Source organism: Rhodamnia argentea, chromosome 6 (assembly GCF_020921035.1).
Source record: "Rhodamnia argentea isolate NSW1041297 chromosome 6, ASM2092103v1, whole genome shotgun sequence".
NCBI classification, from domain to species: Eukaryota; Viridiplantae; Streptophyta; class Magnoliopsida; order Myrtales; family Myrtaceae; genus Rhodamnia; species Rhodamnia argentea.
The window spans coordinates 2,853,570-2,865,496 of record NC_063155.1 but is presented as its reverse complement, the minus strand read 5'-3'; the positions used below and the strand labels follow the sequence as shown (position 1 = coordinate 2,865,496).

The 11,927-nt window shown below is 42.9% G+C and overlaps 3 protein-coding genes across 5 annotated transcripts; 1 reads left to right on the top strand and 2 right to left on the bottom strand.

Moving 5' to 3' along the window:
• Positions 1-384: 384 nt before the first annotated feature.
• LOC115748481 lies at positions 385-2,576 on the top strand. Of its 3 annotated transcripts, XM_048280226.1 has the most exons (5): positions 385-552; positions 651-696; positions 796-864; positions 1,680-1,689; positions 1,721-1,766. In XM_048280226.1, the coding sequence occupies exons 1-3, from the start codon at positions 421-423 to the stop codon at positions 849-851; spliced, it is 234 nt and encodes a 77-aa protein (XP_048136183.1). In that variant the 5' UTR covers positions 385-420; the 3' UTR covers positions 852-864; positions 1,680-1,689; positions 1,721-1,766. The 3 variants fall into 3 exon arrangements, with proteins under 3 accessions (XP_048136183.1, XP_030540840.1, XP_030540837.1); XM_030684980.2 differs by lacking the exons at positions 1,680-1,689; positions 1,721-1,766 and adding an exon at positions 1,945-2,576; XM_030684977.2 differs by lacking the exons at positions 1,680-1,689; positions 1,721-1,766 and having other exon boundaries at positions 388-552; positions 796-1,388.
• Positions 2,577-4,765: 2,189 nt separating this feature from the next.
• On the bottom strand, positions 4,766-6,579 carry LOC115748480 (peptide methionine sulfoxide reductase B5-like). Its single transcript, XM_030684976.2, has 3 exons — positions 6,335-6,579; positions 5,171-5,327; positions 4,766-5,090 (listed from the first exon to the last, which is right to left on the bottom strand). The coding sequence occupies exons 1-3, from the start codon at positions 6,427-6,429 to the stop codon at positions 4,935-4,937; spliced, it is 408 nt and encodes a 135-aa protein (XP_030540836.1). The 5' UTR covers positions 6,430-6,579; the 3' UTR covers positions 4,766-4,934.
• A 1,840-nt stretch (positions 6,580-8,419) lies between these two features.
• LOC115748478 (S-adenosylmethionine decarboxylase proenzyme 4) lies at positions 8,420-10,171 on the bottom strand. Its single transcript, XM_030684974.2, has one exon. It carries the CDS (start codon positions 10,041-10,043, stop codon positions 8,973-8,975), a length of 1,071 nt encoding a protein of 356 aa, XP_030540834.1. The 5' UTR covers positions 10,044-10,171; the 3' UTR covers positions 8,420-8,972.
• Between the last annotated feature and the right edge of the window lie 1,756 nt (positions 10,172-11,927).

Genomic DNA, 11,927 nt, shown 5'->3' with positions numbered 1-11,927 from the left:
TTATATTGAAGTTTGAGATCAAGCTCACTTATGTCTCCAATTAAGAAGAAGTTCAGTAAAACTCAAATATTTAGATTTTCAAGTGCAATCATTCGAATATCTAGAACTTTTAAAGAGGTGCGTTTAACAAAGTCCTGTGTGAGATTTGTCTCAAGTAAGGTCATGAAGTTAGGACTTGTGTCTCAATTCAACCCCAGCACATCGACCGCTCATATTTTCGCTGGTTGGGAGGCACGTGCGTCTCAGGTGCCACTTTTCGCGCCCGTGCCAGGGGCATTTCAGTAATGATCGTCATTGGACGGGTTTTGGGATCTCATGTATTAAGTGGGCTGGGCTTGCCAAGCCCATGAAAAGTTAACCAAACTCAGACTTGGTTTTAATTTTTCGTCCAATACAACTATTCTATTTGACGATCGAACCATGACCTCACCGCCGCCCTTAGACGGCGGCCGAGTTCCATCGCCACCGCCGATCCACCAGAGCGACGCCGACGAGGATGACGAGAACGTGAAGCAGCTCCGAGAGTGCTCTTCTCTGTACCTTTCCTTGCAGGTACGTGTCCTTTCCTGTCGTATGTCCTGAAGAACCCTAACCTCCGATCATTCCCTTCCCCTGCTTCTGACTATAAGATCCTACATGGATATCTTCAGGATTGTCTTGTCAACAACAATAGGAACTGGAAATCGTGTCAGAAAGGTATGCCGTAGATGGGATTACCGTGTGATTTATCTGGAAGAGTTAGCGACGCATCTGATAACGGCGATTGTGCTTTACGTTGTTTGGCATGATCAATAGAAGTTCAAGCTCTCAAGGCGTGCAATGAGAAGAGGAGTGGCAGAGGAAGGAAATGAAGGTTCGACTGAGGTTGAACAATGAAACACACTGCTGATTTTGTGCTCTAAAGGGCTAAGATTTGCCTCTTTTTTCGTTTCTTTTTCTGAGAAATAGTGGAGGCGAGGGAGGATTCTTCGCTGGTACTGACTACTGATTCGTGAACTGTGAGGTTGCTTCATGCCCGTTATTTAGCAAGATTTTGTTTATCTGGTATTCATTGACCTCCAGGAAACAGAAAGTTGACCGCTTTTTTTTAAAATTCTTCCTGTGTTGGATGTTTATGAGAGAAGTTAGTTAATTTGATTTGATTGATGGAGCAATAAGCACGGCTTATGTATCTCGAATATGAAGGTCATGGTTGGACATTCTTGATTTTGTTCGTATGACACCTGCCTGAAGAACACGGGCAAGCTGAGATTTTCCTCTTGGATAAACCCTTTGAGGTGGCTCTTGCAGTGTTTACTCTCCTGCTGGAATTGGCAAGTAGAATGGGGCAATCTCGTCTTGTTTTTCTTGGTATGAATGAGATGTTGGAGTTGATTGTCTTTTTGGTTTCTCCTTTGATTTATTGGTTCTCAACTCTTAGATTCCTACTTAAGATTTGATGTGGTGGCATTGGAAACCCGAAGTCACATGTCTTCTGTCGCGAAATGTATGATGCATCCGGATGTCCACATTTGGCTTCTGTATCATAGTTTTATATGTAAATGGAGAAGCAGGAAATTGATGGAGTCAAGTGCTGTGACTCCTAAGAAATAGCCTCCTTCAAATATTGAAGATGAAACTCCTAGTTCATGTGGTGACTGAAGGGGTGTCATCTGAATGCAGTCAATTTTTCTTACAACGTGAATATCATGTACTGAATAAAAATCTATTCCTACACTTTTGGATGGGGCCATGCATGCATGGATTTTCTTGGTGGGATTTCTAGGCTTGCCCTCTTTGCTGTTCTGTTGTAGAGCGTTCAACTTTTTCTCTCTATGTCTTGTCCCTCTTTTACTTTGCTGCCTTTAACACATCTTTCTTTGCTTATCTCTGGTTTAAATACAGCTTGAAAATGATTTATCTGGATCATGAGAGTTGTACCTTTAATATTGGTTTGACATTCAGTTTGGGGGATATCCTAAAATGCTACTGGATCTCAACTGTGTTTGAAGCTGTTGCAAATCTAATACTGTGTTAAGTTCATGCGTTAGCATTTGAATTATTGGCTGATGTTGAAGCTTCCGGTGGAAGCAAGCAGGGCTTGGAAACCAGTATCCCAAATTTCGGGAAAATGTCTTCGGCTGGTGGGCAGGTCCTTATTAAAACTGAGGAACAGATGGTGTAGAACATTTTGATTTATCCTTCGCACTGGAAGTCCATGTTTTTTCTTTATCCCAGGAGATAAAGGGTCATTTTTTGTCCCTATTGATGTCATCAACCATTTTACTGGCCGATATCTTTGTGAGATTATGCTCATCAAAAGTAGTCCTGAAATGAGATTGCTATGCAAATGCACAATGGTTTTATTCGGCTTAGGTAGATTTGTATGCTCATTGATTGCCATTTTCAGGTGAAAGGAGTTTTAGTATGCACTGGCCTACTGCAGTAACCGGAATTCAGTAAATTTCACAGCAAACCCAATCCAATTGCTGGTTATTCCAAAGAGTGGCCACCGCATCCGATACAGCCTTACATACGCCAGATTAATCTCCCATTTACTCTCTTTGAAGACCAAAGAAAAGAATTCCCCCTTTGCTTGCCTTGGGTTACCTACACGCTAGAACACAACATAATCTTGTACTTCATTGCAATCGGATACGATAAACACCACGTTGGAAGTTGTGGGACTAGGCAATTACACTTTAAAGTCCTGTTATCTCCCAGCCTTGCATTGTTGATGAAATTCTGAGCATAAGCCTATTGTTCTCAAGGTTCATGAGCATTTCTCAGACATAAATTTGGTTGAAACGGTGTTGGCACCTTGCTGTCCAGCAATCCGAGTCAGAAACACCACCTTGCCCTCGAAGACATGGCCCAAATGCCAACCCCAAGCCGCACATTTTACTTCAGTAGTTCTTCCATCAGGTTTCGGCTGCAAAATCTGTTCTTTTATGGGTGCGACAAACAAAACAGTTGATATTGACCATAAAACGAATGTGACCGAAAGATCAGATGACAGCGATTTTTGGGACACCCCGTAGAGAGCTGGACCGCTGCAACCAGAGCCAAACAACCGGGGGCCGGTTACGCACACCATCAAAGAGCTCGTTCTGAATTTTTATCAGGAATAGCAGCAAGTGCAGGATTTGGGACTCTCTAGGAAAAAACTAGAGTCTGGAAAAGTAGTCTCTTTTGAACCAACAAGTCCTCTTTTTATTTTATTTTTGAGAACTTGGGATCCGTAGCCCCGTAGTCTGCGAAAAAGAATGAATGTGCCGGTCAATACATGCTTGCTATCCAAAAAGGGACATAAGTTGTGAGGCATCTCCTTTGTCGTCCTTGGACAAGAATGCTCTGCGCAGGTTGGCAGATTTGGACCCAGCAAAACAAGATAGCATTTGAAAAAAACGGAAGATCGGTTTCCTTAACTGTTGAAGCTGGTTCAACATACTTATAGAGTGGCAATTTTCTTGGGATGAATGGATTGATTCACGTTGTAGTTGCTTTGTCTTCTAAAAGACAGCTCCCTTTTTATATGGGTTTGCACTCCCTCGTGTTCTATAGTAGCCAACAAATTTTATTGTACATTAACGTAGAAGTGTAGTCCTGACCACCTTCACCGGCTTAATACCCTTGCCATGCTTTGGATAACTCGAGAGGAGCCGGCAAGAGGCAGGCTGATTGGCGATGTCAAAATAGGCCTTTTGATCCTAAGTACCACCTTCCATGTCGAAAATTCCGCAAAGGTCAAGCTGTATTCTCCGTCCCGGGAGCCGTCTCATTCCAAAGATGCATGCTAACTCATTAGAAATGCTCTCGCTTCCGTTTTGTTTTGATGACGTGCTTTATGAATACTATTCTCCTGTGAATTCTTATTAGTCTCTCCGGAACTGGACAAGTACTGCACAGTGAGGTCAATGTGATGAGAAGATGCTGTAGACTTCATTGTTGTACATGACATCTGCTTCTTAAACTTCTTGTCACGATTCACTGTGTGCTTTTTCCCTTTGTAATTAACCATACGAAGCTGTTACTCTTCCCTGGAAATTACCAACGCTTCTAGGTTATGTCGTCCATCTCCTTTCAATGGCTTTTGTGTTTCTCTTTTCATTGACCATGTCTCAGTTTTGTATCACCATTAATGACTTCAGCGTATGAACTGCTAGATTAATGCCTAAGTTTTGACATGGCGGAATTGGGACATCCCCGAGTCGCGCGCAATTTGATAGGAAAATGTTAGATACATTTGATCTCCCCGTATTGCACTTGTAGTCCTGGAGTCTCAGACCAAATGAGGAAGCAAAACATGTAGGACAACTGATAGAGGCAAAGTGCTGGGGGATTCTCTTACCAACAGCGTTTTCACTATTGGGGCATGTGACTTTGAAGGTGGATAATTATATAATTTGCCAACTCGTTAACAAAGTGAATACCATTGGACACTGGGAGAGATTATGTCTAATTGGTGGGATCTTAGACTTGTTCTTATCCCTCTTCTCCTCCAACCATTAGAGCAATGTCCATTTGAGCAATGTGGTGAGCAGAGCCAACCACATACGCATACTAGGACTATTCTTTAAAGAGTGTTATGTGGTCCTCTCAATCAATCTTCTTTAGGGACGCCTCGGACCAATCTGGCCCTTCTTTTGCTTCGTTTCTCCATTCGATGTTTGTCCCTAATTCTCTCTCTCTCTCAGATGCAAAGTTCAGAATGATCAATTTGCATATTAGTAGTCGAGTTACATGGATGTCTCAAGATGATTCAGAATCTCAGATGAAGCCACTACAGAATTCAATCAATTTCACTGCAAAGCCAAATCTTCAGTAATATGTTCATCTGGACCGCATAACAGAGAACACTTTCAAGGCAAAACCATAATGTCCATTCATCGCCTGTTCCCATCTTTTTCTTTCCATTATTGGCTAATATCCAACCACAGCCTGCTCTCTGAGTTTCATGAGGATTTCTCGGACACAAATTTGATCGAAACGCTGTTGACACAATGGCGTTCATCAGTCGGCGTCGGAAATCCCTCGCCCTTGAAAACATGGCCCAAGTGCCCGCCACAAGCTGCACATGTAATCTCGGTTCTTCTTCCATCTGGGTCCGGCTGAAAAACAGTTCTTGTTAGAGGTGCAATCGGCTACATTATTGAGGACGACGAACGACTGAACCAAAGACTGAACTCACCGTTCGATTTATTGCACCAGGGAAACCCTCATAGAAAGCTGGCCAGCCGCAGCCAGAATCGAACTTGGTGGTGGACTTATAAAGTGGTGTCCCACATCCAGCACAGTTATAAACACCTTCAGCGTAGAACTTGTTGTACTCCCCTGTGCCTCGCAACCTGCACAAAAATCAAACCTAATCCCTTCAAACATACAGTATTCGCCAAATCTACTGATCTGTTTCAGAATTTTAGCAAATGAACACAAAAAATACATTCACCAAATATAGCCTGCCAAACCTAACAATTCAAGAATTCCCATCGTAGTGAAATAGCTTGTCATGTTATAAGTTCTAGGTTGCTCATGAGAAGAGAAGCATCAGTACCAAATTCAAATTGAAGATCCCACTCTCACCGAATACGACCACAACTAGCTGCATCAGAACTCTGAAGCACAAGTGTAAGCAGCCCGTCTCTTGGGGTGCAGTAATTACTTGTACACAGTACAGCACCCAACAGATGTTTCTCAGCTCTGTTTGTTTGAATGTACTACAAACGGCAACCAAATTACATAGAAACACATGCTGAAATCGCAAAGACAAGATCATCTGCTACATCGCCTAAGATGCAGGCTCATCATCTTATATAAAAGACACTCAACCTTGACCATTGTTCTTTCATTCCCCAGAAACCTAAAATGTCACAAGCCTTGAAGATACATTACAAGCCTTCTTTTTTTTTTTTGGGTCTTTGGCGGTGTGTATAAGCCATATCAACATTCTTCAATTCGAACTCAAATTTCAGTTATCTAGATTTCTCTGTGATCTGAAAACTTTTCGATTTAGAACAAATGGACAACCATCTTCGCTTCTGTAATCATTCTAGAACCCAACACTTCATCAGAGTCGAGCTGTAAAAAACGGTTTAGTCCCATCCATCAACAGCACGCCGACCCACCGCACTCCCACCCCCATTGAACAATCAAGAATCGATGAATCATCAAACAAAGGAACAAATAGGAAATTCACAAACCCTAGAAGCAAAGCGCCTCCCTCCCCCAAGAAAAAAGGGAAATTCGCCCATAAAACAAGTTAAGGCCGGAATCGACTCAATTCACCACATGAATGAGCAACAGACCGTAAGGAAGAGAGAGAGAGAGAGAGAGAGAGAGAGAGATTGAGGATTACTCGGTGCCCTTTTCGCGGAGGATCCGAAACTGTTCGGGAGAGAGAACAGCTCTCCATTCCTCCTCCGTCTTTTCGATCTTACCAGTCGAAGCCATGCCTATATCGAGAGAGAGAACTACTTGCTGCTGCTGCTGCTGCTGCTTCTTCTTCTTCTTCTTTCTACAAGATTGGATCTTGAGAGGCTTCTTTCAAACGAATTGGAACTGAACAAGGTGAACGTGAGCGCAGACTCTCTCAAGAATCGGTCAAGTGAACGGGGACGTGAATCGGGGAAATATCCGGCGCAGGTTGTAAACGTTCGGGATTAGGTGAGTCAAAGGCTTTGACTGTTTTTTTTTTTTTTCTTATATTGAATCTAAGTTTTGTAATTCGTACTTAGATGTCTAGCCGATATTCGTTGTACATTCGAATCAGTCGTTTCGTCGAAAACCTTAAAGAGAAAGTTGATGTTAGATGTTAGGTGATAGTCCAGACCTAGTTATTACCACAGTCCATTTATGTTGACACACAAATTTCGACGAGCCCAGTTAATCGTTTGTTACGTAAAAATTAAGGGTCAACTCTGATACCTAAACAATAATTTTATTAATTTACATTTGCATATTCAGGACATTATAGTGATAAACCCACATAAATTGCATTTTATTTGGACCGGTGCTAAATGGGTTTTAGTAGAGAGGCTTTGAGCTTAATTAACTTATTTGAGCTAAGCTCGTAAGAGCAAGAAATTCGGCCAAACCCATTCAAGACCCACAATGGCTTAAGATCATGAAAGGCAATTGTGCTCAAAATTTCAGTCATAAGGGAGGGAACGAGACAATAAAATAGGAGTTCACAACACATATACACGATACACACACGACGCTGAATACAAGGTGCTCTTTTCTCCCAGCGTTCGTTGCCCTCCGTCGAGCTGCGGCCGCCTTGGCCCGGCACGCGATCAGCGTCTCGGTCAAGTCCTGCTGCATCAGGTGCTCTTTGATTATACGAAATAAACACACACTCTCTCTTATATTGTCTCCGTTTCATCATTCCCTTTCTTTCTTTCTTTCTTTTTTCAGGTGGTTGGGGCCCAAGTTGGGCCGAGGTTTTAAATTTTGGGCCGGACCCAGACCTCTACACGTCAACTCTTCGCAACGTAATCTTTAATGTGGCCGACTGACCTTGCTTATGTATCGTCGTTGTTTGACCTTGCTTATTGCTGTCGGAATGCGACTTTCCTTTCTCAGATGGTCGCCAAAATCATCAGTGTGGAAACTGGAAAGCGTATCTCATATGATGGTCATCAGGCAGAAGTAGATCAACTGTTCGATCAAATTGCGCTCTCGATATGCATCCCGATTAGCTTTTATGTTTGAATGTCGAAGCTCTACCTTGTTGCAAACAGATTTCTCCACATGATGTAATGACCAGATGATACTTTCTCCATCGATAAGGAAGCTTTCAAGGTTTATTTGTCCTTGGCAGGCTTTGAGGCTCACCATGGCCTTGTATTTAGGCCTTGGGCCTTGTGACCCTTTGGTTGCTTTTGTGGTTTGCTTATGAATACGAAGAAGCAGATGTCCACTTTAGAAAGAGCGACAGAAATTTGACTAGGAGGGTCTGAAATCGACCCCATTTACAACGTTCGAGTGTGTAAGAGAGTAAAATACTAGGTGCAAAGAAGGTTAAATTTATCTAAGGGAACTAGTTTTTCATGAACTTCTTTCTTCTTAGTATATATAACATTTACTCAAACACTCATTACAGAATTCAAAACCCCATCATGAATCTACACCGGCAATGACTCGGACAACTCCCAAGGCCCACAAAAACGAAGCTTGACCTAAGTACTTTTTTGTCTGTCTGGTGCCGTGAAGAGAGCACATGTTTATATGCTGTGTCATCCCAACTGGTCTCCCCTTCTCACTCTTTTAATTATAGAAAAGAATGTCATCGTACGAGAAATATTCACGACAAGTTCAAAAAACACCATTGCTAGTGATGAAACTCCTTAAAAGCTCTTGGGTTTTCTCCAAGTTGATCATGGCTCCAACGACTCAACAGGTTGGAAGAAACAGACATCCCAAGGGATTGTCATAGAACTACCATTCTTAAGGATTGGAAAATTCGTTAATTAAAAATGTAGGAGCGAACGACAAAACACGGTACGATGGAAAGGAAAATGATGACAAAAGAAAGGAAGAGCAGAAAAAGTGCAAGAGAGAGAGAGAGGAAAAAGAAAGCTTTAATCAAAACAGAAAGGGAAGGGAAAATTCAAATCCGTCTCTTACAACCCCTCCACATCGGCACTTGGCCACTACACAAAAGAAACCTCAAATGAGCTTTTAGGCGTGACAAACCTGAGTGGGAGCATTATCATGATATGCATGATCCTCCCATTTTCTCTCTCAACTTCAAAACCATCTCTCTATCTTCTTAGTACTCCTCTTCTATCGCTCTCCTAACTACATAACCCATCACCCAATAACGTTATTACCCATCTTAGAGTCCCATGAACATGTTTTGAACAATCCATAACACCCCCCCAATTGTTCTAAAACCCTAGTTGTTCCCCCTTACCTCTCTTCATAATTACTCCTTTTTTAGCGTCTCTCATATACTCTACCCTCTAACCGGAGGACTTTGCCGGCCCTTCTCACTTCCGGCGAGTCGTTGTGAATGTTTGGAAGACAACCGTCCCGGCGGCGGGGAATTTGTCGGCGGAGCAACTCCGGCACTTGAGCCCAACAAGCTCTAGGGCCTTGGCCACCCTCCTCCATACTTCGTGGCTCGCGCAAGTGGTCGCCACCGACATGGTCCCGGGTCGGAAAACCTGTGCCACCTTCTTCAAAACCCTAGAGATTTCATGCTGGTCGTCGTAGATCGACCCGACGCATTCATAGCTCGCGTAGCTGAACCCTTCCTCAGGGGTCACGTGTATCGTGGAGTAACGGTCACCGTCGATTCCGTTCATGGAGTACCCGCATGGGTCGAACCCGAAATCGCAAATGAGAGCCCTTGGATTGATGTCTCCGATCCCAGTGAGCCCTGTCATCTCCCTCCCGGCGGAGTCCCCTGAGTACTTCTCATCGTTCCCGGCCCCTCGGCGGAAGAACTTACGTGCCGAAGCCCGGTCGAGCTCGGTCATGCACACCTCGACAGTGTAGAGGGCGTCACTTCGATCTTCCCCTAGCTCATGATGATGAGATGAGCCATCATCATCATCAACATCACAAGCAGTGAAGACATGCCATGAATGAGAGGACACATTGGAGGGCATGACACAGGCCTTTCTAAAGCAAAGCCTGCTCGGCAAGTTCTCCTCCAAGAAGATGACTTCCTCTTCGAAGCTCGTGTGAGGGGAAGGCTGGGCTTTGGGGAAGATGAAGCTACCCCTGGTGTACCGGCACATGCGCACCGTGAGGCCCAGGCGATCGCGGGCCAAGTGGACCAACGGACGGACGGATTTCAGCAGCTGAGTGGTCCCACATGTCTTGATGATGATCTTGGTCGGGTAGACGAAGAGGCTCGACTCCGACAGAACATAGGCGTCGAAGTGGCGATTGGCCACGGCCGACACCACCGTGCACTGCACCGCATGGAGTATTTCCTCCAAACACTCGAAGTCAAGATTTCTGAGACCCATCGAGCCCGTGAATAAAGGGTCGTGGCCGAAGAATTGGAGCTCTATCCGCTTCTCAAAGCCCTCAAAACCAGACGCAGCCATTTCAGAACAAAAGAAAGAATTTGAAAAAGTTCGAGACAAGATAGAAATTTTTTTCTTCTGGGAAGTTAAGGTAAGGTTAGAGAGAGAGAGAGAGAGAGAGAGAGAGAGAGAGAGAGAGAGAGAGGGTGTGAAATTTGTAAGGTTTGCAAGTGAAAGTGAGATAGAAGTGGGAAGTGGACAGTTTTATAGGTGGGGGAAGAGAGAGAGAGAGAGAGAGAGAGAGAGAGAGAGAGAGAGAGAGAGTGGGCTAGGGGAAGTGTAGGAGGGGGGGCATGCGGGTGAAGCAACCAAGAACAATGATTGCAGGCATTATGGAACGAATGCGATGGTGTCGAAATTTTCTGGTTTTTCTTATTTCTTCGGTGGAGTCTTGATCCTTCGGAATAGAACAGAGGAACGAAATTTTTGGCCACGCGCATTTTCTTGTTCCCCTTTGCCAAATGCAAACCTATTTACAGGTAAAGCTTGTCGGGGATTCAGCCACCTGTATGTTCACAACAAGTAAATTTTAAAAGAACAAAGGTGTTTGGTTATTGATCCGAACCATTGTTGGGATGATTTTCAACATATAAAGGTATTGCAAACTATTACGCTTCGCAAGTAAACAATACAACAATGACAAATAATAATGAAGATATCATCCCTTGATTCTAGCATCTTCAAGAATAAGCACTTGTGATTTTGATTGATATCTCTAAATTCTTCTTTCTTGATTGATAAATTAATACATTTACTCCCCCGCCAATTAGGAATGGGAAAGTCCCAAATGCCCAATTTGCGATGTAAGTTTCCAAATGTGTTCCTAGACAGTGGTTTCATGAAGAGATCAACAATTTGAGGTACAGACGGAACATACTGAGTCACAAGTATTCCAATAGTCACTTTTTCTTGCACATAATGATAAAATAATTCAAAATGTTTAGTTCTTGCATGAAACACAATAAGTGCACTGATATTATCATAAAATAATATTGGTAGACATGAGAGATGAATACCTAAATCTCTCGAAGGGAATGATATCCAAATAATCTCTCCAGTTGTCGACGCCACCGCATGATACTATTTCTCAGCATTGAATCGAGCAATTGTTCGTTGCTTGTTACCACTTCATGATATACAGTTAATACCTAAGAAAGTACAAAATCCAAAAATCGATCGTCGAGTCAAGGGACTACCTACCCAATCTGCATCACAAAAGGCATACAAGTCCACAGTTGACTTGGACAAGATTTGCATGCCTTGATTGTTGCGCCACTAACATAATATAAAATGCGCTTCGCAATTTTGAAAATGACTCACAATAGTTGATGCATGAATTGACAAACAAAATTGATCGCACATGAAATATCCAGCCGTGTAATCAGAAGATATCGAAGAGCTCCGATGATACTTCGATATAGTGTAGGATCCAAAAACAGTGTTGCATTGGTACTAGAATGAGAGCTAGTTGCCATAGGTGTGGAAACCGGCTTGCAACTCTCCATTTGTGCATGTTTAAGAAGTGACAAAGCATATTGTTGTTGGCACAGATAAAGACCACCAGAGAATATCCTAACCTCTACACCTAGAAAATAATGTAACGGCCCCATATCCTTCACTATAAATTCACTACTCGGTGTAGAGATGAACCCATCAAATAATTTTGGATTATCACTTGTAATAATCATGTCATCTACATATAAAAGTAGAGTTAGAATGCCATAAACTGATTTATGAACAAATAACGAACGATTGGCAATACTGCAAAAGAAACCAAACACTAAAAGAAATGAGCTAAAATGATCAAACCATGCTCTTGATGCTTACTTAAGGCCATACAAAGCTCTCCCCAACTTGCAAATATAAGACGGGTGATTTTCATCCTCAAAAATAGGTGGTTGCTCC